At 48.2% G+C, this 22,361-nt stretch overlaps 4 protein-coding genes and 2 long non-coding RNA genes across 8 annotated transcripts; 3 read left to right on the top strand and 3 right to left on the bottom strand.

Moving 5' to 3' along the window:
• The first annotated feature begins 733 nt into the window (after nucleotides 1–733).
• Nucleotides 734–4,803, top strand: Grip (Glutamate receptor interacting protein). Of its 2 annotated transcripts, none has more exons than XM_076827699.1 (5): nucleotides 734–1,975; nucleotides 2,363–2,886; nucleotides 2,969–3,288; nucleotides 4,079–4,297; nucleotides 4,373–4,803. In XM_076827699.1, the coding sequence occupies exons 1-5, from the start codon at nucleotides 1,453–1,455 to the stop codon at nucleotides 4,689–4,691; spliced, it is 1,905 nt and encodes a 634-aa protein (XP_076683814.1). In that variant the 5' UTR covers nucleotides 734–1,452; the 3' UTR covers nucleotides 4,692–4,803. The 2 variants fall into 2 exon arrangements, with proteins under 2 accessions (XP_076683814.1, XP_076683816.1); XM_076827701.1 differs by having other exon boundaries at nucleotides 738–1,975; nucleotides 4,088–4,297.
• Nucleotides 3,693–4,089, bottom strand: LOC143376919 (uncharacterized). The gene is made up of 2 exons (XR_013087199.1): nucleotides 3,758–4,089; nucleotides 3,693–3,722 (listed from the first exon to the last, which is right to left on the bottom strand). It is a non-coding gene; the product is annotated as an uncharacterized LOC143376919 (long non-coding RNA).
• Nucleotides 4,804–5,481: 678 nt separating the features above from the next.
• On the bottom strand, nucleotides 5,482–7,467 carry LOC143376915 (solute carrier family 35 member E1 homolog). The gene is made up of 3 exons (XM_076827705.1): nucleotides 6,983–7,467; nucleotides 6,288–6,496; nucleotides 5,482–6,190 (listed from the first exon to the last, which is right to left on the bottom strand). The coding sequence occupies exons 1-3, from the start codon at nucleotides 7,308–7,310 to the stop codon at nucleotides 5,687–5,689; spliced, it is 1,041 nt and encodes a 346-aa protein (XP_076683820.1). The 5' UTR covers nucleotides 7,311–7,467; the 3' UTR covers nucleotides 5,482–5,686.
• A 1,981-nt stretch (nucleotides 7,468–9,448) lies between these two features.
• On the top strand, nucleotides 9,449–12,593 carry LOC143376834 (uncharacterized). The gene is made up of 4 exons (XM_076827568.1): nucleotides 9,449–9,731; nucleotides 9,842–11,927; nucleotides 12,005–12,206; nucleotides 12,289–12,593. The coding sequence occupies exons 2-4, from the start codon at nucleotides 9,966–9,968 to the stop codon at nucleotides 12,564–12,566; spliced, it is 2,442 nt and encodes an 813-aa protein (XP_076683683.1). The 5' UTR covers nucleotides 9,449–9,731; nucleotides 9,842–9,965; the 3' UTR covers nucleotides 12,567–12,593.
• Nucleotides 12,594–14,495: 1,902 nt separating this feature from the next.
• Nucleotides 14,496–16,112, bottom strand: LOC143376836 (uncharacterized). Its single transcript, XR_013087175.1, has 3 exons — nucleotides 15,129–16,112; nucleotides 14,692–14,754; nucleotides 14,496–14,606 (listed from the first exon to the last, which is right to left on the bottom strand). It is a non-coding gene; the product is annotated as an uncharacterized LOC143376836 (long non-coding RNA).
• Nucleotides 16,113–16,567: 455 nt separating this feature from the next.
• Ets97d (DNA-binding protein Ets97D) lies at nucleotides 16,568–19,300 on the top strand. 2 transcript variants are annotated; one of them, XM_076827622.1, is made up of 6 exons: nucleotides 16,568–16,840; nucleotides 17,042–17,339; nucleotides 17,450–17,558; nucleotides 17,633–17,709; nucleotides 18,310–18,544; nucleotides 18,607–19,300. In XM_076827622.1, the coding sequence occupies exons 1-6, from the start codon at nucleotides 16,803–16,805 to the stop codon at nucleotides 19,122–19,124; spliced, it is 1,275 nt and encodes a 424-aa protein (XP_076683737.1). In that variant the 5' UTR covers nucleotides 16,568–16,802; the 3' UTR covers nucleotides 19,125–19,300. The 2 variants fall into 2 exon arrangements, with proteins under 2 accessions (XP_076683737.1, XP_076683736.1); XM_076827621.1 differs by having other exon boundaries at nucleotides 16,573–16,840; nucleotides 17,411–17,558.
• Nucleotides 19,301–22,361: the final 3,061 nt, after the last annotated feature.

The raw sequence follows: 22,361 nt of genomic DNA, 5'->3' as shown, positions 1-22,361 counted from the left end.
CTAATCTGTCGATTTCCTTAGACTAGGCGCTAGACCATTAGCAAGCCGCGCAGCGACCGAGGAGCGGAAGATCAATAGAGTCTCTGCGCGAGCGAGCGAAAGGTCAAAGGATGATGAATGATAGAAGGTGCTCGCGCGAGCCGGCTTCTGCGAAGCGGAGATCGCATCTAGCAGAGGAAGGGAGCCCGAGGAGGAAGCGAGAAGACGGATCGGGAGGCTAAACAGCTTGGAATTGAAACGGGGAGAGATTTAGATGGGAGAGGCTGTTGGAAGAGGTCGCAAAAACTGAAGAGATGAGAGGATCGGTCAATGGACCCTGAATCCGCGTCTTCGTGCTCCCCACCGTTAGCTGACTACCAGCGGCGCATCTTCCACTCGCTCTTGTCCAATTACGAGGCTGATTTTTTCCAAACTGCCTTATTCCAGGGAAACCTTTCAGACCTGGGTGGTCTAAAACACCAAAACAAAATTACTATTGCAGAAGAACACTGTTTACTGTCACCTTCAAATTCATACCACCCACGTGCGGTCCCGAAATCGCGGGCCAAACCCAGCACATGGTTCCCAGCGAGGACCACCGTCCGTTAGGTGGTTAAACGTCGCCTCCTGGGTGCAAACACTCCTCCAGTCCCGTTCGGACGTCGCTGTCCATTAAAAATAAAAGGAGGATCCCCCGTTCCTCTGCGGCTCGTTAAATTAAGCGCGAGTACGCTTCAGACGTGCCCGCGCTCCGATCGCCTAAGGTTTTAACGAGAAGTGCAGACTTATTTGACGGTGCAGCGACTGCGGGGCGCCCTCAGGGCCGCGGCCGCGTCCGCGCGACTCGCGAGGGTGCCGCCGGTATAAATAGATATCCGCGTCTGCACGCCGAGTGCGGCCCTACATCGACGAGCTATTTTTGAGAAGCATCGCCACTCGTTACAGTTCCCCGCCGCTCAGTTCCCCGAGAGTCTCGCCGGGCAAGAGCCGCTGTTCACCGCACAGGATCCGCGAACAAAGGCGCCGACCGCGCTGTTTACCTCGCGAGCAAAACGAGATCCTCGATTGTCAACGCGACTGCTCGTGCAACCGCGACCCTGTGCTTCGTCGGCCAGCTCCCGGCCCGTCTGTGCGCGGCCGCGTGTGTGTGTGTAATCCTCCTTGGGATTATTCTTCCAAGTGTCGCTGGCAATCGACGACACTCCCACTAGTTCCCTGCGAAACTTCCAGCGGAGCCTCTTGAAATAAACGGAAAAAGTCTGGCTTCCTAAAATAAATGTCGACGAGCTTCGGTCAGTCGGCGTCGAGTGCCAACGGTGTTCCGTCTTGCTGGACAGGCTGCGTGGGCACGTAGCATCACCAGGGGATGGAGAGCAGGAACCGAAGCAGAGGACACATCCCAGCAGTCGATGCTGATCCCAGGCTCCAGAGGACGTGCCGCCGATCGTTGTTAATCGTATCTAAGGGCCGTCGATGATGTTCAGCTCGCTGAGACTGACGACCATGCGCTCGCACAAGAACCGTGCTAGGCCAGGAAGCGTGGCCACCTCAGCCAGCTCAGACTCGACAAGGGCGGACGAGATGTCTCCACAGTCCTACCATCCGCACAGCTTTCTGCTGCTGGACGACCAGGACGGCCCCGTCTCGGGCCCGTCCAGCGTCTCCTCTAAGGTGGCCCAGGTCAGGGTGGAGCGAGAGGGTGGTAGCCTCGGCGTGACCCTCAGAGGTGGAGTCTCCAGGGCACTGGTCGTCACTGGAGTGAAGTCTGACGGGCCAGCCGCGAAGGAAGGAAGGGTCAGGCCCGGGGACAGGCTGCTGGCCGTCGACGACACTGAGCTCAGGGGCCTGACCCTGGCCGAGGCTCAGAGAGCCCTCAGAAGGAGCTCGGACGCTCCAGTTGCTTCGCTAACTATCGAGTACGACGTTGCTAACATGGACGAGGCTAGGGCTGCTACCTCTGGCCCACTTCTGGTGCAAATCGAGCGGGGACAATCGGGTAATCCACTTGGTCGCATTCGTTTCTTTAGTTTCTTCAGTTAGCTCAGCGATGACTAAGCTAACTCTGTTAAATCGCTTCAGCTCCCCTCACAGAAGTGCTAACAGGCTTCTCCCGATAAATAAAGCTGGCCGAAGTAATTTTACCCACTCCCCAATGTTTAAAGTACGAGTTCAGCTGGCCGGCACCGTTGCACTTCCAAGAACCGAGTGCAAAGGGTTAAGCGTCTATTTTTGACCCCTAATTACCGAACCCCGAGTCTCGTTAGAGCGCCCCAGAACCGCGGAGATCCGCTGGGTCTCTGTAAACACTCGGCGCTGGCTAACGAACTGTCAGAGGCTTAAGTATCTCGCGATGTAAATTAACTTTGACGGTGTGTGATTACAGGGGAGCTAGGCTTAACCGTCAGAGAGACTGCGAACGGAGTCTACATCGAGAGCCTCCGGCCGGCGAGCACCGCGGATCGCTGCGGCGCTCTACAGCCAGGGGACAAGCTACTGGCCGTCGACGAGACGCCGGTTCAAGACGCAGCGACGGCGGCGAAATTATTGAGGAACAACTTCGACAGCTCGCGCATAGCCAGGCTGCAGATCCTGCCTAGACCGCCCAGTGCCTCCCAGAGGACGGTGAAGAGGAGGGCGCAGCCACAGGCACAGCAGACCTCCAGCCAGACCCTCCAGACGAAGGAAAGCTTGACCGTGGTCCTCAGGCCCGATCACAAGGGCTTCGGCTTGGCCCTCAAGCCCGCGGAGGATCGCCTCAACTACCTGGTGAGCCTGCTCGAGGCTGGAGGTCCCGCTGAACGCAGCGGGGTACTGCTTCCCGGGGATAAGGTGCTCGCTATCAATCGCAGGATCTTGAGGGACTTGCAGCCGACGGAAGTGAACGGTATACTGGAAGCTTCCCAAGTGGTGAGCGTCTTTCTTCTTCGATTCATCATTTGCAGCCTCTCCAAGTCGCTCTGGAATAATTTACTGTCTCTATGTTTACTAGATCGAGTTGGTGACGGAGTACAAGGTCGGTGGACCGGTTGTTCCTAGCTCAGGAGTCTTCACCGTAAGAGTAGCTAGACCTGTAGGCGGCCAGCCGGACGTGGGGCTAACGGTGAACGAGGATCTGATTATCACAGAGGTTCGGAAAGGGTCGCTGGCTTATAGGACGGGCAGTCTGGCGCCCGGGGATAGGCTGCTGGCGATAGACGCGCAAAAACTGGACCCTGGCGACCTCAGGCAAGCGGCGCAGCTGCTGCATCGACCTGGCAGCTCGGTCGTCGCTTTGACCGTGAGGAAACCGGACCCTAACGCGGAGACCAGGTGACTGGCAGGCTACAAACGCGGACAAGTGGATCGTACATTCACCCTTCAGTGCTACGTAACGTTAGAACTGCTCCGGAGGATCATCTTCGGAATAAAACACGGACTAACCCACATTGATAAAAAATTAATTTCTCCTATTTTATATGATTAGTATAGTCTGTTGGAATACATTATTGCTACTAACTCAATTTCGCAACAAAAAATGTGGGTTAGTCCGTTTTTGCTCTCAATACCTCAATGTTAAGCACTTCCACTTGCGACTGAGAAATCCTTTATTCGACTGCTGGTCCCTTATCAATGTTGCCCGCAACGAGGCTCTCAAATGTTAAGGTAGACTTTCACTCGCTTCGCCTCGGCGCAACTTCTTTTCGCACTCACATCTAGGCTCGCGCTGCCTCGGGTTTTCCGTACCTGAAGTTATCTGAGCTTGCCTCGGTTCATGTGTTTGGTCAATTGCTCAGAGAACCTCTTCCTTCCTCTTTTAGCGGTCACCGAAAGCGGTGGCATTGCATCCACTCACACTACGCCTCGCCTTTCTTCCCTAAAACATTCTCAAGGAAGAATCCGCGGCTCGGAGTCGCGCCGAGACGAGGCGAGGCTCAGTGTGAGTGAAATTGTCAAAATACATAAGAAAAGCATAGGAAGAATAAAATGAGCCGAGGCGAGGCGTAGTGAGAGTCTACCTTTATACTTGAAGGAGTCGCAGCGGTGTAATTAACCGCGTCACTGAAGGGTGAATGGACAGAGAAAGCGGGAACGACGCAAGGGACTCTAGATCTCATGGAAGTGATTGCAGGGATTCGAGCATAGGAAGTGAAACGGGCCAACAATACCCTACTGCTATTCTGCGGCCGGCGAGGGAGAGCCTTCCAAGCGTGGACAGTGCGGTGGATTCTTGGGGTGAATTAGGAGAGAACAGTGGAGCAGGTCCGGAGATTCTGAGGCTCTGGGACACAGCTTCCGTGGACAGTGGCCAGCTGGATCTTCCGATGCCGCCTTATCCTGGGTAAACAGAGAGAAAATACACTGTTAGATGATGTCGGCTTTCCTCGCAAAGCATCTGATTTGCCCGACTGCCCAGGCCGCAGGAGCGCAGCAACCAGGACAGGCCGCAGCAGATCGTGCACGTTTCTCTGCACAAGGACCCGGTCTACGAGGACTTCGGGTTCTCGGTGTCGGACGGCTTGTACGAGCGGGGAGTCTACATAAATCGCTTGAGACCCGGCGGCCCGTGCGACGGTGTTCTGCGGCCTTACGACAGGATTCTGCGGGTGAACGAGGCCAGCACAGAGGACTGCGACTGTTGCCTAGCCGTCCCGCTGATCGCGGCAGCTGGCTCGCGCTTGGACCTGACCATAGCCAGACCGATGTCCCCGTCTAACATAATGAAGACACTGTAGGGCAATGGGATCAGAGCGACACGGTACTGACACGGCCGGTGAATGTATCTGGTATATTTTTCTACACACACCTGTATTTTATTTATAAAAATAAATGTATAGATTGCTTTTAGCTAGAACATCTTCTCCTGCACACAGTTCACGCACACCACGACTCAGCATTCGCTACGCGTGCTCGACCCTCCATGAATCTATCCGGCCATCCTAGACGAACTACGCCAATACAGTCTGCGCGAGGGGACTAATTGGAACAATGGCTGTTAGAGGGGGGGGGGGGGTGATTACAGATCTATTGTTCAGGGGACACTCGTTCATGGAGGGTCAAAGTGGTAATCCAAGAGCTCGCGAAATCGAATCGCGACACTCGACCCAGTAGCATCAAGATAACGCGATCGCGCGAGCACCGAGGGGATCCTTTCTCTTGTAGCAGGCTAACAGCCGAGGAAGTCATAATTTAATACCTAATCAATACTAATGCGAACGCCGCTCGATATCGAGTATCGCGCGTACAGTTCAACGCGACTCCAACCGGATTTATATAACAGGAATGTCGGCGGATCAGAGACTGATCGGCTCGTCAGCGCTGATTGACCCAGCAATCAGCCGCGAGCGCTAACGTATTTCGACGGTGTCCCACCCAGCCAGCAGGTCTATCGTCGTGAAAAACGGCATCGACGTCAACGTAAAATTCCTAGGCTAAAATGAAAACGATAAAACACGAAACGAAGCCCGCGGGCGAGTTACACCTTTGTGCGGAATAATTAATATTAATAAAATATATATATATATATATATATAAATACTTTTATCATCGCATGAGTTTTGATCTGTACATTCCACGCGACATACCGCAATGTTCTAGTCAACGCACTACTCCTCTCTCTTTACATTCTTAATATTAAATAACCCGCACTCGCGCGACTGAACCGTCGCGTTCCCGCGGAGCAAATTCACGTACGCTTGTCGATAGAAAAAAAAAGGTCTAAAAATTCCGGCTAAACTGCAAATAATTGCTGCTTCTTGCCAGCCCATCCGTTCGCCATAAAGGAACTGCTGCCATTACGATTCTTGTCGTAATGCTGCGGAAGAGCTGTCTCCTTCTCCTGCCGCTGATCGTACTTCGCCTTGTTGTAATAGAGCACCCCAACGATGGCCAGTGTCATACCCAGCATGTTCATCCACGTCACCGGGTTCCCAAGCACGAACAGCGTCACCGCGATGACGAATATACGCTTGCTGGCACTGGCCACCGCGTACGTCAGGGGCGTGACAATAGACAGTACAGAGAATGCTATGATATTTTGAAGCCAGTTCAGTATACCGTCGAAGAACAGCAAGCCTAATATGTAGTAACTTAGATCAGCGGATCCGCCGGTACTTGGATCGTACATTAACAGCCTCAAGTCGTGCAGCAGCCACACGGGAGAGAAGAGGATCAGCGCCAGGCGACCCAGTACATGTAGAAGCCTCAGGTGGTGTATCCCCGTGTCGTGCAGCACCTGGGAAGTTCAGAGCCGAGCGTTAGGTAGACAATTCGCAGCCGCCTAACTCCACTGCGTTATCTTGCAAGCTAGGCTCGGAATAGAATATCATCACCTTCTTCGAATAGATATTCTGCAAGGAGAATGCCATCGTAGACGCCAGGGCACTCAGCAGGCCGACCATATTGAAACTCAGCTCGGTGAGCGTGGCGACAGCCACGCCGACGACGATTGGGACCAGACTAAGGTACACCTTCCAGGTCTGTTTCTCCCTGAGTATTACCCTCGAGAGGAACACCGTGAAGAAGGGCATTGTAGCCTTCACTGGGACAGAGCCAAAATTCAATTAGTACACAGAGTTTCTGCACCTGGCGAATCGCAGCGGGCTCCTGCGAGTAAACTATAATTACTGTTTCAAGGGAAAGCATTATAGTCTAATTTTTAAGAGTTGAGACCTGAGGCGGGTTTGGCGTACGCTACGGATTTCGTGCGGCGTAGCATACCATTGGTTCCTCCTTAACCACCCTCCGTCCGAGGAACCCACCTCGGGTCTCATCTTTCGAGAATCAGACTATAGCATATCTTATCAGCGGCTTTGTAAGTATCGTATGGGAAGAGGATTATTTCGAAGCCTGTCGTTAAACGCGAGATCGGATAAAGCTTGAAGCACACGGAAGTGCTGGTAGCGATTGGAAGCGGGCGCGATATCTGGCGATGGTTATCGCGACGAGAGAGTTGGAAGCGCGGGAAGGTCGCGCTGCGTTATTTTTAAGGTGTACACGTGACAGTCGGAGTAGCGTTATTTCATACCAGTATGAGCGTACGAGACGGGAACCTTCCAGATGCTGACGTGGCTGAACACGTTCGCCAGGAATTTGCCCAGCGCCAGCGGCACGATCAGCCGCAGGTAGTAGCCCCACGGGATGTCCGACGCGTACTTTCGGACGCCCCACAGGTTGAAGAACGGGCCCGAGTAGATGGTGATGGAGGTTAACTGGACCATGGTCACTGTCATCGGGTAGGGGAAGTCCGAGAGCAGCATCTTGCCGACCACATTGCTGCTGCTGGATATAACGTACCAGAGCACGCACAGAAACACCACCGTGAGCACTTCCCGGTTGTTGCGGCGGTCGTCCATCGTTGTGCGTGGAATCACGCGGGTCGCCCCTCGAGCCGTGCACCAGCACCGGTAAAAGTGTAAAACTACTCGGGATATCAACCAATCTCCGGGCACGGATACGCGAACACACACCCGCGACTGAGGTTCGAGGGAGACTGAAGTTCCCCCTACCCGCCAAGTCGGCGCGCTTTCGAAACCGCGCCGCGCACGCGCACTGCCGCCCGAGCGAACACGTGGCGCACAGTTCGAAACGGGTTTTAACGTTCCCCGGGAGAGGGAAGTTTGCGCGCTAAATTTGAATCGATTGGGTGGGCTGGATGTTGCTCGAAGGAGTTATTATTATTGAGATATGGATTAGAGAGATGATGTGTATGAGGATAAAGGGCGGTATCCTCAGTCGTTGCTTATTCTTAAGATCGTCTTAAGCATACGGCATCCTCTACTAACTTCGTTGACTTGTAGAGGATGCCGCATGCCACTTTTCTACGTTACTATTTTGAAGAAACTTTATCTCATGTTTTTTTTTAATACAAATGTATAATCATAAGTAATAAGTATTAATTACGTACCGAAAATGTTCTTCGAATATTGTTCTCGAATATCCCGGAGTGACACGTTTTACATAATCTGTCAATTTTCAGGCAAACATAACCTCTCCGCGCGTTCTGTTTACAATTAATGATATGTATAATATTTCCGATTCTAAATGACAAGTTAATATCATCTTCATTTTCGCTTTCATCGCACGAATCACAGCTGCTGATTTCATTATCACTATTATTTTTATAGCTCAATGCTTGAAACGCAGGAAAAAGCGTTCCGTTTTCAAGAACGCATGAACCGCAGTAACGAAACGGAACGATGAATGCGAGCGACTGCGCTGCGATCTATGCACTCACTGCGTGAATCGGAACGCACCCTAACTTTTCAGAATTTCGTGGTCAAAATGGACGCCAGGCTTAGTTCGCCGTTTGGCCGCCAGGCGGCTACAGCGCCTCACGGTCGATAAATTCGACAACTGTTCATCAGGAAAAGCATGGAATTCACTGCTCTGAAAAATATACTTAAAGAGCATTGTTTAGGATTTTTAAAGATCCATATTTTACGAGCAAACTCTAAATGTGCATCAATTAATGCTAGGGAACTAATAAATCGCCGAAGAACGTGGCTATGAATTAAATAAATCGTGAATAATTAAGCAATTTTGAGTAAGATCTGTACAACAATTATCTCTGGGTGTTGTCACAGAATTATATTTAAGATGTATCTCCGAAATTATGTAGAGAATGTTTAGACAATCTGTAATTCGTTAGATATCTAGGTTATTAGTAATAACTTATTACCGACTGGGAAGTACAATATACTTGATACAAATGTGGCGACACGTGCAACAAGTATGCCGGCTCGTTACGACCAGGTGTTTAGCCTGGCCACCGCCGATATCGGCGACGCATCGAATTTCGATGACGATGCATCGCGCTACAATTGCAGCGCAAGGGTTCTTGTACAAACATCCTGTACGGCGCGAGAGACGACGGTTCCCAAAGGTCCGCGCCAGGAGCCCACATAGCGATCAGTCGAACCCAGTCGAACATTGGGAGCGGTATGGGTTAGACACCTTATCTTCAATCTTTCTCGAACCATTTGAACTCTTTGTTAATTAACAGTGGTCTCAAATTAATATACCTGTGGTCAATAATATCCCTACAGCGCCCGTATAGTCACATCGACTCCAGGACGGAAACTTTTACTGTGAAAAGTCATCGCTACCAGCCACAAAATTAATTTATTCCAGAACATCGCGGATAAATTGTATCACCGGATGTAACGCCTCGACCAATAACCAAGCCCTAACCATCGCCTTCGTGACTTCATTGGCTGCGTTCAGCCGACATAACCGGTGAGTGATCTCACTAGATTTTACTCTGAACTTGCACGTTCATGGTCAATGCGAGTAAAATCTAGTGAGAAAACTCACCGGTTTTGTCGGCTGAACGCAGCCATTGGTCGTCATCGCAACGGACGTAACTAGTACACAAGAATCGAAAAACTCTAGCTGTCCTCATAATTGTCGATAATACAGGCAACTCACAAAAGCTGACCATCTCATATCAAGTTTATCTTACCTCTATTCCCTTCATTTATTGCGAAACACTAGCCCGTAATCCGCAAGCTAGCTAGTTCCTTTAAAGCTCCATAATTACCCGAAGACATTTCTCGTAACTTTCATTTCTCTGTAATTGGCCACCGTGATCCCGGAAAGCAAGTCCACGGATCACATTTTCCCGGGCGTCGTCGTAGTCAAAATGAAGTTTTTGTAGTGCGAAATAGGTGGCAGTGAATGTCGAACATAGGGATGTCCCGCTCAGCAAAGGCAACGCGGTGATTCCTGCTCCGTTCGCGTGCGGTACTCCATTTTCGAATAAAAGTTGTGCATTGGTAGGTTGAAACGTTTACCCCATCGTTGGACGCGCGGAGACGCGGACACGGTGGTTCAAGGCCCCCGCGCCAAGGTGGAATTAACGTTATCAATGTTTACTTGATTGCAGGGTTAAGTGCAGCATGTTTCACGGCGTGACGTTGTGAATCTTGCGTTCCCCTTTCCGTGTGACGCGGGGTCGCTGTGGTTGCAGCCGTTCGAGTGTTGAGACCCCGGAAAAAGGTGGCAAATAAATGGAGTCTCTGTCTCAGCCTCCGGCTAAAAAGACGCGATATTTAAAGCACATCGAGTTCCCAGTAACGGAATGTAGGCGGGAGTTCAAATTACCTCAGCAGTTCCCAAGCATGGCCCCTGCACCCAGGCCTACTGTGGCCAATGGGAAAAGCCCGGCAAACCCCACCAATCCTACATGCGTGCTTAGAAATGTTTCAGATAAAGCGAGTAACGAGGCCTCGGTCATGAGCGCTGTAAAGAAGCTGAGGATAAGATCGCAGGATGGCAAAGACCTGGGGGAGATTAACGTGAGGATTCTGTCTGAAGACGACGTGTTGGACCCGATAACCGGTGTCTTGAGCAAATCCAGCTTTATTACCAAAATAAACAAACTAGTAAAGTTTTCGATTTTGCCTCCCGAAGGAGCAGACGCATCGTCCACTTTGCGACAAGACAGAAAAGGGTCTTCGCCTAGTCCCAAGAAAGTGCCTAGCGGCAGTAGTATCGAGAAGTTGCTACAGAGGCCGTTAACTTCATCCAGACCGTCGACCGTACCTGATCAAGATAGAATTGCGCAGAATAGAAAACTGATGAGGAAGGAGACTATTCTATGCATGAGTGATCACGCTCTGAAATGCGGGAAAGCCTCGAACACTTTGACGCAAGTAGACGCTGCGAAAAATAGGAATTTACTTATGAGTAAGACGGATGATTCAGAGAAGCTTAAGTCCAGAGAGAATGCGCGAGAGATCGTTAATAAAGTAAGCACGTTGAACATTGAGAGCGAACACTGGCAGCTGGTGAAGTCTAAATTTCCGGTAGTAAAGTGCGAGAAGCTGATGATACCGAGAAACAACATTAACGTTAAGGATCTCTTTAAATTGTCTAGGAATGTAAATAGCAGCCACGGGAATTCGGCTGACGCCCAGAGCAAAGCGATAGAGGAGAAGAAAGTGAAAAGTAGCAAAACTTCGAGCAGCGCGAGACTCAACGAGACCATAGAGCGTATTCAGGCGGCTCTGATGAATTCCGCGGTGGCAAAAGAGCCTTCTACGATTATTCAGGATAACCAGAATAAAGTAAACCCGCCGAACTGTATCGCAACCGGCGATGGAAATACAACAGCGACGACGAATAGCAGTAACACTCTGAGAAGAGAATATACTCTGTGTCCCGCGCCTAGGAAAAATATACATACCGAACCGGTTTCTTCTTCGAACGAGGGAACGGGTAGTAGTCGGAACGCGCAGAAGAAGGATTCGAGCATTCAGAACACCATTAGCAGTACAAATAATGTTGAAGACACGGCAGCTATCTCGTCCGAGAAAGAGAAACTGTCGCAACACTGGGACATAATTAAAGAAGCATTGATCAGCGTTAAGGACGAGGATCTTCGATCGAAAGCGTTGCAAGCCCTCGCCGATTGTGGTATAGGTATAGCGAAACAAGTTCCGATCATTCCCCCTGAAGAGCAAAGAACGGTCCACGATTCTCAAGTTCAAACCGACGTGTTCGGGCTTCTCGACCTGGAGAGTTTCGTATTAGTCAAGAAAGACGCGCCCGCGCTGGAGAGGATAAAGCAAACGGTGCGCTCGAGTTCGAGCACTCCGGTTAACGCGGAGAGGTCCGCGCAGCCCGGCGTTAAACGGAGTAACTATCTCGATAACATTGATCTATTCCCGATGCTGAGTCCCATGACTTACATGGAGGACGACATTGGCATAGATTGCCTGAATGAGCTTTTCAGTGCAAGCACAGAGGCTAGCAAGGTGAACCAAATATTATCGACGCCACACTCGTTGTATAAAAAAGTTGCTTTCCAGCTGCAGAAGGACGTGGAAGGTATTCAGCAGCCGGATGAGAAGGGACTGCTAAACATACATAGGGCAGTGGAGCAGAACAATCTGAACGAAGTGCAAAGGCTGTTGTTGGTACTGAACGCCTCGAAAATAAGCATCGACGTATTGACTGAAGACAGGATGGTAAGGATATTATATTTTTATCTTACACTCGATGCCAAATGTGTTTGGATTCTATGGGAAATCTAATTCCTTTCTAGTCGTGTCTGGAGCTAGCAGTTAAGTCGAAAGCGTCCAGAGAACTAGTGCACGTGCTGTTGCAAGCTGGGGCAAAGCCAGTCTCGACAGAACTTTTACACGATTCCGCAGTGCTTTTGGCCAGCAAACTGTCCTCCCCGTTATTGCCAGACCTTCTGATACATGTCACTGACTCCAAGCTGCTGAACCAAGTGGACTCGGCAGGTATGTGATCCACTTGGTCGAGTAGAACAGACATCCGTTGATTCGTAGAGAAATGTTCTCAGTGCACGTGCTCTCTTTGCAGGACTCGCTCCTTTACATTACTGCGTGTTGCACGGTAACTTGGAAGGAGCTAGCGCCTTAGTAGAGGCTGGAGCGGATGTAAATTTAAGGGACAATCGTTCAGGCAGAACTGCCTTTTTCCACGCTCTCGAGCACAATCGCATAACGATCGCGCAGAAGCTGCTCGAATACGGTGCCATAGCGAACCTGCCGAACTTCACTGGGCAGTCTGTTCTGTGTTTAGTGGACGATTCTAAAAGCTTAGCGTTGAAATCTGCGTTGAAGCAAATCGTATCTTAACTCTGCTTGCGCTTTGTTACTTTCAAGCACTATTTCCAGATGAGAAGAAGAACGACCGCCCACAAGCTGAAATGTCACAGGGGCAAGGGGAATCGCCCGCTCGCTCCACCCTGTCCCCTTTAAGAAATATCACTATTAGGTTCTTAGCGGCTGTCCATATCCGCGGGATGTGATTTGTTTCGTTCGCGTTCAGCATTACGCGGTGGACTTTGTTGCAAGGAATTGGGTGGAGCGAGCGGGCGATTCCCCTTGCCCCTGATATTTCAGCCTGTGGGTAGTCGTTCTTCTTCTCATCTGGCAATAGTACACTGGACAGCTTCAGGGAACAACTATTTACACTACGAAACATCACGATGACTAATCCCTCGAATATTTGATATTTTAATCTCGAGACAGTCTTGTATAGGTATATAAGAAGAATCAAGAAATACTGTAACTACAATCTATTGATTGTACTTAGGTATGAACGGAAGGAATTTATGAGAATCGTGTTGCAGGTTTAATCAGACTTCACTCGTCAAACGTGGTAATTCAGTCTCGAATAAATCTCCAGCATAAATTCACGTTTCGTTAATTTTTTTTTTTTATAATTTTGATGGCGTTTGTATTGCATCGTTATTATTTATCTAGTGTTATTTTCATTGAAGCGTCTCTTGCGCAGTATTGTTTAGTAAGACAGAAGATAATTTTAATTATAGATAAGAATTGTTAAGATACTGTAGATCATTGTGCAGCCCTTCTTTGAATTTTTTCACGATTCGCAAGCTTGAATGAAATTTAAGTAATCGAACGGAGCAACGCGGATTGTATAAATAATTTGTAAAATATATCATTGTTAATTTTGATGTAAAATAATACAGCGTATGTACATGGAAGTACATAACCATCGTTCGTAATTAGGAGATAGTTATTTAATGCTCTTAGTTATGACGTCAAATGCATTTGAATAAATATCGTATATTGAAACTAAGATCGCGTAACGAATTCTCTTTCCCATATCGAACGTCCTAAAGTTTAAACAGCAAGGAATTAAGGGGAGCTTCCGGTCTAAATATCGATTTTTTTTTATTTCACTTTTCGAATGTTCAGCCTTTTAAGAATACGTGTTTAAAAGGATTTTTTGAAATTCGTAAAGTTCCTGAAGTTATAGGCATTTGAGTAGCGGCAAATGCATGGGAAACACTCGGCGCTCACGTAAAACTTTAAACGCGTTTTTCTCGAAACAGTGTTCTTAAAATCGGTGGAACTTATATCTCGAAAATTTATTATCCAATTCGACTGACACTTTTTATTTTGAAGAATATGCTGCAAAACCGAAAAAATGATAATTGGCTTATATAGTATTAAAAATTTACACAACAAAAAGAGAGAAAAAGATTAATGCAAATTATACATATTTATTCAGTTTAGCAACACCAATTCGGGGCGCAGCGCCAAGTATTTTGAATAAAATATTTATTCGTATTAAAATATTTGTATAAAAATATATCTGCTTAATATTATTTAATACATTTTTTTTCTTCGTATAAATAGCAATTGTTATAATTGGCGCAATTTTTGTATCTCAATAATTTTGTAAAGCTATTAATGTATGACAATGTTTTTAAATGGGATTCTTTTTGATGGGATTAAAATGTCCGCGTTACGAGTAATGGAATGTATGATTAATATGTACTTGCAGCTCAATTTGATTTCACATCTTTTTTTATATTGTAATTATTATTACCTTCTATTTTTTTGTGATACTCTTTTTCGTCCTCGACTTTTTCATGTACTTGGCGTAATTTTTTTACTTTTTTGAAGTTTTTTATGGGGATCTCACTTCTTTTTACAAAGATAATTTGCATAGTAGGGAATGACTTCAGGTAATTTTTAATATTATATTTATTATTATCTTCTATCTTTTGTGATTTATTTGATTTGATAATACTCTTTTCAGTCCTCGACTTTTTCATGTACTTGGCGTATTTTTTTTTATTTTTTTGAAGTTTTTTATGGGGATTTCATTTGCTCGTACAGCAGGGGTACTTTCTCTTTCAGCTGTTGAAATAATTCTCTTCGTCTGCATTACACGTGCTTATATGTCAAGATCATTGAATGAATAATTGCGTATGGAAAACCCTACCTGCAAATTTGTGTGTACATAGTCTGACGTAGATTACACTGCATCATCTTCTGCTTCGATTATCTGTAAATATATATATATATAAAAAGCCACATTTTAGTTATATACAACTTAACGTAGAACTTACTTGTATAGAAATTATATACAAATAGAGTGGCCTTCTGTTAAAGTGAGTGTAGAGACTACATAATGTGTCCGAAGGAGGTGAGAGCATATGGTAGAAAGTCTTGTTGCAGGAAATTTAACAAATGGTAATGGTAATTTAGCGGAAACGAACGAAGAGATTCAATATTTTTATTGGTGAATTGAAATATTGTTAATGGGAAACTATTAAAATGAATGAATAGTGTAGCAACTACTGTGGATTTTATTAAAGTATTACGAATGTCTTTCGCAAAAAATTGAAAAGCATCAAGGGAGATGTGTTTTCAGCGTACTTTCTTCACTAATGCGTCTTGCTCTACATTGCAGCAAGCAGTCTGCCATAATTTTCTTTATTCTTAATGCTATGTCTTTTAACAAATTTTGGCGATTTAGCTTATTTGACAAATTTCAAGAAACTTGTGTCAAACAAGATGCTCTGTCTATCTAATCTTCTCCAGACAACCTCCAAGCCAGTGCATCCCCTTCATTTCTATCCAAGCATGTGCGTTCCCTTCATTTTTATCCAAATCCTGTGCGTCCTCTTCATTTCTATAACCTTTACAAAAAAACTGTAAATTGCTGGTATAAAAATATCTGACGATTTAAATGCAATGCAATTTGTTACAATATATTATTTTGTACATGCATGCTACAAATTTCCCGAAACTTATGCGAAAGTAGATGCTTCTCTGTCGAACCTTCTCTGGACAACTTCCAAGTTTGCCACTCTAAATAAAAAATTTATTAAAAAATTTTGGCCACTTACCTTGTTAACTGAGACAATAATTCAGTCTGCTATGTATTGTAAAAACTCGTGACATTTAAAATTTGGACAACTTACCTTATTTGATACTTGGCAGGTCATGATGTGTACAATGACGGACGACGATCCCTGCCGAATAATCCCGAGAGTCGACGAACGAAGAACGAACATGTGTACTTAGTTTCGTTTTGGTTCAAGGTGTGCATGTAACGCGTATATACGTATTATGTCGACGAAAAATTTATTGGAGAAGAAGAATCAGGGGAAGAAAAATCTTACCGTTTCTCACAGATCCATGGGATAATATTACGATATCTCTGTCATGCGTGGACCGATTTTATTGAATTTGGTCTTCTTCGGAAGCTTATATGCGGTTTACATAAGAAAAATGCCTTTACATTCAGAAAATATTGCAGGCGCGATGAAATATTAATGAAATAAGTTTCAGGTTAGGTTGGAACAGCCGTGCGACGAGTAAATGATAGCGGTAGCGACAGTCGACATGTTTTTTATTTCAGACCAATGGTTTAGGTGCTACAGATTACACCGTTTTGGATGAATTTTTTGTCGCCTCGACTTTAACGACTTCCCAGTGCTGTTTAAAATGATTAATTATAAAGCAAAACATTTTGTTTCTATAGTTCAAGACATACTTAATACAATGCAAAAAGTCCCATTACATTGTACGTAGTAGTTTTCCTTTAATTAATTCCTAAAGATTTATGGGCTCTAAACCGGAACAGTTCCTTAATTCCTTTCATCATTAAAAATCAGACGCATCACGGGCGTCAACAGGATTCCCTCCAAATGCAATCAGTCGCGGCAGTGCAACCGCTTGCGAGAATCGGGTGCCGTTCGCAGCCCTCTAGCGGCAATTTCTAAAAGCCCCGTTGCATTTACAGAACCATGCTTCACCACATAATAATCAAATAATCTATTTCGAGCATCGGCTTGGATTCTTAATGCACAAGCTTCATTTCAATGCAATTCATTAAACATTAATGTGGTAGCATTTTACATTAAAAGGGGACTTTCGTCTTTCGAACCTAAGTCGTCGGTGCGTCTATGGAACTCGCAGCTTCTGGTTACATACACCTGTTACAAAATGTCTGCGAGTTCCGTGTGACGAGCGTTCAATCTCTCGTGAAGGTTAAATCTGGCTAATTTTACCTCAGAGAAAGCTTAACAATTACGATTAGTTCTCATGGATCTGGGAGGCAGACGGAAAAGTTCGGACAAAAGGTCAGCCTACCTCTAACGCTCCTCAACGCCAGCGAAACTTATGCGCGTTTGTTGCTATAATCGGGATGTCGTTTAATTGTGTCGCGCCTCTAACTGTGACTTTCAAAATACCAACGGCGCAATTGAAATTATTCAGATGTTTCTCGTACTGTGGCTCGTGGCGTTCATTATAATAAGCAGCGTTTTGTTTACTTCGAACAGCTTCGACACAGACGACGATTCCGACTATGCCATGATAAAGCGCATCAAAATGGAGCCCGAGGCTATATTATCGCAGGAGGATGATATAATGGCTCAGCTGCAGCAGGAGAGCTCGGACCTGGAAGTAGAGCCAAGCTTCGCGTTAGAGGCGGCTGCGAACGGGGAGGACTGCAACGAAGGCGTACTGATGCAGCACATGGACATAAGAGAGCCTCTGTCCACGTTGAGGAACCTCCTGGAGCAGAGGCTCGGGGTCGAGCTGACCGATTATTCGTTTTGGCTGCAAGACGCGCAAATGGTAAATCGACATTGCTATGCAATGCGGCCGATGTAAGTTCAGTAGCAAAGTACCCTTCCATGTTTTTTCAGTTAGAGAGTCACAAAAACTTGGTTGATCAATGTGTACAGGGAGAGGGATTGGTTCAAGTGAACGTCCAGATAAAGACTACTCAGAGGCGTATTAATATAGTGGATGTTCTGAAGCCTGCTGAAGATTACATCGAACTGGCGGAGAATAGTAATACAGTTTAAGATCTATCGCCTTTATTGCTGGTGTCTTTAAATCGTTTTAATATACGGCTTTCTCTTCAGCGTCCACACCGGTCAATGAAGACAGTAAAAGGAACGTTATAAGGTGGATGGTCGATCCCCAGTACAAGAAGGAGCAGGTATGTTTTCAGCCAGGCTTGAGAATTAAGTTGTAGGAGTCGGAAAATGAGGGCCACAGCGCCGGGAATCGAACCCGAGCCGTCCGCGTGTTGATCTCAGTCGCGTTTGCCACCACGTTTGCTACGCCGACTCTCCGCGGTTCTTGTCTTCCGAACTCCTCATAAATGGACGCCGCCACCTATGAGCCTCATCGCGCACCATGGGCCGTTGCCTAAGGGCGGTATTCTCAGTCGCTACTTATTCTTAAGCAAATGCTTAATGATTCGGTATTCTTTACTAGCTACTAGATTAGTAGAGGATGCCGCATGCTTAAGCATTTGCTTAAGAATAAGTAGCGACTGAGAATACCACCCTCAATGCCGGTTGCCTATTACAAAGTGAACTTGGCGGTCGATTTTCAGAGACAACGCTTCAGGCCTGTACCACGTGAACCGCACGTGGCGCGTTGACAAAACAAACATATCGACAATCGTGGGACGATGTGGAACTCTGTTGTTACCTCTGAAAATCGGCCGCCAAGTTCACTTAATTCCGAAGCCTGTTTTAAGCTTCTTCAGAATGAAACTATGCAGTGGCTTTATAAGTATCTCCGTTCGCAGGAACGGTTAAAAATTCCAGCTGATCCTAAGGAGTGGACGCAGACCCACGTGAAGCATTGGCTTCAGTGGGCCGTGAGGCAGTTTAATCTGGCTTCCGTGAGATTGGCCGACTGGAATATCACGGGCCAGCAGCTGTGCAATCTGACCCTGGAAGAGTTCCAGGCCAAAGTGCCTCTGGATCCAGGCGAGGTGTTCTGGACTCACTTGGAGCTGCTCCGGAAGTGTAAATTTGTTGGTAAGTTCCAACTGTCGGTTTATTTCCGCGGGAAAGTATTTCATCAAGCCGATCTTTCGCAGCTGTTGTACAGAAAGATCCGCCGGCGTCGCCTACCGAGAACAACGTGGACAAGTCCATCAAGGTTCGAAGCCAGAAGCCCGCGAAAGCGAAACCGGTGGTGAGCCAGCAGACCCGCGTGGTCAGCGTCCCCCTGGAAAATATCGACTCCACGCCGATCACGATAGCAACGTCCAGCCGTTCGGTTAACAGCGGGCAGATACAGCTGTGGCAATTTCTGTTGGAGCTGTTAACCGACCGGGAGCACCGGGGAGCTATCCAGTGGGTGGGGACCGAGGGGGAATTCAAGCTGAACCAGCCGGAAGCGGTGGCGCAGCTTTGGGGAGCCCGCAAGAACAAGCCGTCGATGAATTACGAGAAATTGAGCCGCGCGCTGCGCTATTACTACGACGGGGACATGATCTCGAAAGTCCACGGGAAGCGGTTCGTGTACAAATTCGTCTGCGACTTGAAGCAGGTTCTGGGCTACTCGGCCGCGGAGTTGAGCCGGCTAGTGGAGGAGGGCAGAAGATACTTTTGATGGAGTGCTATTTTTCTATTGTGACAGCGATCTTTATCGTACCCTCTCAGCTATTTCCATCGATCATTTGTACATATTTAGAGGAGATTATACAACATTGGATAGACGGGAGAAACGGAATTTTCATTATTGTTGAGACAATCGAATTCACATCGAAATACAGAGATTACATACAAGTCAGAGTCTACGCTTTCTTTTATTCATCTGCGGGAGGCGCGACAGTTTAACGATCATTAGCCAGGGGCCTGCCGTATACGTGAATTTAAAGTAGCGCGAAATACCTAACAATTCACGCATCGCATACTTTATATACAGCACGTGGTTCGCAGTAATGTTACGCTAGGTGGTGAATGCTGACCGAAGGATGTATTTGTAGAAAGTACCACGCACGGTTCTGTTACATAGCAGCTCTACGCGGTCACAGGAGATACTACGACATCCCGAGGTGCAGTGGAACCCTTTAACCTCCTCGTTTCCGGCCGTGTCTCTATCTCTGATGCTAGGACTGACTTTTGATCGGCAAAAGGCAGCACTCATCGCCAATACCAGAGAATCTAGCCTGTGAGATATCGGTCGCGACGTCACAAGTTAGGGTCTCAGGGGACCGGCGACGCGGCAGGCTTTACAATCAGCCCGCCCGCCATTGCCCTTTCTCTCATCTCATTCTCTCCCGCAGTCACGCTCCCTTTCCACGTCTCACCCCGCCGTCGCTCTCAAGAGGATCCACCACCTCGTACCGGTCGCGATCTAGCATACACTCCATTCTAGCTCTACCTACGCGGTAACGCTGAATCTTAAGCTAGGTTCTGGAGTTTTACAATTACCTTGGACATTTCTCCGCGATCGACGTCCAGCGAAGCACATTCAACTCGGAAAAGCGAGGCACCTGGCCGCGGGAGAATTCAAAACCGTAGGGGCTCGGCAGATGAACCGGATGGTGGGAAACTTACGAGCGCGGTGCTGCCGCTCGTGGCCCCCTGGCGGCCAGCTGGAGAAGCCGCGTTTATCCTCGCCGCGTTTCCACCGAGGATAAGTGAATCGGAACGCGAGCGATAATCGCGAGATGGTAAATCAGGCCGCGAAGGGTGCGATATTACAGGAATGCTTCCGTACAATTATTGTTGCTGTTCGGCGGGAGTTGAATGCCTAGATTACCTTAATCCTTGCTCTAAGCTATCTCCACGCTGCGCGGGGCAGAGTACGCGGGTCTCTCTCGTTCCTGCTTCTACCCGCGCCCTCCGCAAGGACAAAGCTTTCCGAAGGATGCATCGTTGGGGCGTCGACGACCGGGAAAGTTAGCAAGTTGTACAGTGGACTTCGTATCACGCGAATTTCCATTCCCTACTATACAACCTACTACCTCACCCAGGCGTCGTCGCTAATGGCGCCTCTTCCACGGTCCTCCCCCACGTCCGTGCATTTCTCAGGCGGGCAACGTTTAATAACGCTGTTGCGCACGTTCGCGCCGCGATTTACTACTCGCACGACGCTAACGAACTCGTTCGACTCGGGCGACGAACTGTGCCTAGACCAAGGAAAACGCTCGACGCGAAGGTGCGTGGTCAAATAGATCGCGGCATTGTCAAAATCGCTCGTGACTCGAGCCTGACGCTCGCACGTCGGTTTCGCGGAGAGAGCAGATCACTCGCGATTAATCGCCGGCTGGACCGGAAGTGGAAATGACGATCCACTGCATAATTATGGCAGGCACTGCTCTTTCCTCGAGCTATTCTGCTCTCTCCCTTTTTACACTCGCACTCTCGCACACTCTCTCTCTCTCTCTCCATCTCTCTCTCTCTCTCTCATTCCGACCCGGCCCGCTCGATCGAGAAAATTACTCGGTAAGAAGTCTATCCGTTGACAACCGGAAGTGTCGCGGGCACACAATGCGTGCGTGTGTGCGTGCGGCGGGGGCAGAGGGGTGTGAAGGAGGGGGGGGGGGGGGAGTGGGTAGTTCCGTCGAAAAGCTTAAATGCTGGCCTGACTACATGTACCGGTAGATAGGAGCTTGCGGTATACATATAAAAAAGCCCACAAGTTCGGATCTACGGGTTAGTATCATCAAGTATAGCTAATAACGGCTCGGGTCTCCGGATCGGTCCGCGATGATCCCCGCTCCCTCGCCTCGGCCGCTGCCGCGCCTCCGACGAGGCTTCAGCTGCACCTGAAACCAGACAAAGGGCCACTTGAAAACTCCGCTAATCGCCGAGGAACACAACAATTATCTCGGAGACCAGCGTCTCCCTCGGCCTCTTTCACGTCGCTTCAATACACGAGTCTCCGGGATTGACCGCCCCGCGAGATCGGCTAATTGCGCGCGGCGCGGAGGGGGGACACGGCGGGCGGAGCGGTGGGGGGAGCGGCGGTGCCGGTCGAGCTGGCCTTGAGCAGCCAGCCGTCCTCGGCTCGGCTATACTCGGGCGACACTCGCGGGATCGCTGCGGACCGCGCGGAGCCGAGGAAGATCGAGCGTCGCGAGTAAACGGCAGGAAGTACGCGCGCGAGAGGTGACCGCTACGGAGAGGCGACGCGCTCGGGCCGCAACGTTTCCCTCGCCCGGCGGGGCTATCTCGTCGGCTATCGACGCGAAATTTCGCATAATCCCAAGGGTGGCCGGCGCGAGAGTTTCTCACGCGGGGCCCCCGGCCGGGCGGGCCGGGCCGCTGCAGGGATCAAGAAGGGCATAGAGAAAAAGAAGGCCGGGGGGGGATCCTTGCGAGGCGGGGAGGACGAAGAGGGCGAGGAAGAGACGCGGATAGGAGAGGAGCAAGAAGAATATAAGAGGAGTAGGTAGACTCCGGGCGTTGTAGAAATCCCCTGCCCGTAGACAGTTGAATGCCCTCCGCCACGGCTGCTCCTCGCGCGGCCCTAAGGGATGTGAGCAGGGATGGAGTGCAAAATCACTAACAGTGATTTATCACAGTGATCGCAGAATCACGATCACGGTCGTCAATGAGGTTAAACCACGACCGTGATCGTGATTTTTTTTAACTTGAGTGAATTGTTCACTGTGATCGTAATTCTTCACCTTGACTGAATTATTTTTTATAAAATACTTCAATATAGCTTGTGTTGCAGTCAAAGCGTGCTAATTCAGCGAATATATACTTAGTATACGCATTCATAAGTAGTCAATGTGTGCACGCACCGATGTGATTGGCTAAAATATTCACATATACATTGTACGTTTTAACTAAAGTGAAGAAATATTCGTTAATTTAAATAGATCAAGAACGA

The sequence above is a fragment of the Andrena cerasifolii genome, chromosome 15 (genome assembly GCF_050908995.1).
Source record: "Andrena cerasifolii isolate SP2316 chromosome 15, iyAndCera1_principal, whole genome shotgun sequence".
Taxonomy (NCBI): domain Eukaryota; kingdom Metazoa; phylum Arthropoda; class Insecta; order Hymenoptera; family Andrenidae; genus Andrena; species Andrena cerasifolii.
The sequence above is the reverse complement of the archived record's forward strand: the minus strand, read 5'-3'. Positions and strand labels throughout refer to the sequence as shown.

Coding starts and splice junctions, on each gene's coding strand:
- Grip (XM_076827699.1), top strand. CDS start 1,453: ATGATGTTCAGCTCGCTGAGACTGACGACCATGCGCTCGCACAAGAAC. Junction 2,887..2,968: donor TACTGGAAGCTTCCCAAGTG/GTGAGCGTCTTT, acceptor TATGTTTACTAG/ATCGAGTTGGTGACGGAGTA. Junction 4,298..4,372: donor CCGATGCCGCCTTATCCTGG/GTAAACAGAGAG, acceptor CCGACTGCCCAG/GCCGCAGGAGCGCAGCAACC.
- LOC143376915 (XM_076827705.1), bottom strand. CDS start 7,310: ATGGACGACCGCCGCAACAACCGGGAAGTGCTCACGGTGGTGTTTCTG. Junction 6,497..6,982: donor CGTCTCGTACGCTCATACTG/GTATGAAATAAC, acceptor GCTCTGTCCCAG/TGAAGGCTACAATGCCCTTC. Junction 6,191..6,287: donor AGAATATCTATTCGAAGAAG/GTGATGATATTC, acceptor TGAACTTCCCAG/GTGCTGCACGACACGGGGAT.
- LOC143376834 (XM_076827568.1), top strand. CDS start 9,966: ATGGAGTCTCTGTCTCAGCCTCCGGCTAAAAAGACGCGATATTTAAAG. Junction 11,928..12,004: donor TATTGACTGAAGACAGGATG/GTAAGGATATTA, acceptor ATTCCTTTCTAG/TCGTGTCTGGAGCTAGCAGT. Junction 12,207..12,288: donor GAACCAAGTGGACTCGGCAG/GTATGTGATCCA, acceptor CTCTCTTTGCAG/GACTCGCTCCTTTACATTAC.
- Ets97d (XM_076827621.1), top strand. CDS start 16,803: ATGGATCTGGGAGGCAGACGGAAAAGTTCGGACAAAAG. Junction 17,340..17,410: donor GGCTGCAAGACGCGCAAATG/GTAAATCGACAT, acceptor ATGTTTTTTCAG/TTAGAGAGTCACAAAAACTT. Junction 17,710..18,309: donor CCCAGTACAAGAAGGAGCAG/GTATGTTTTCAG, acceptor CTCCGTTCGCAG/GAACGGTTAAAAATTCCAGC.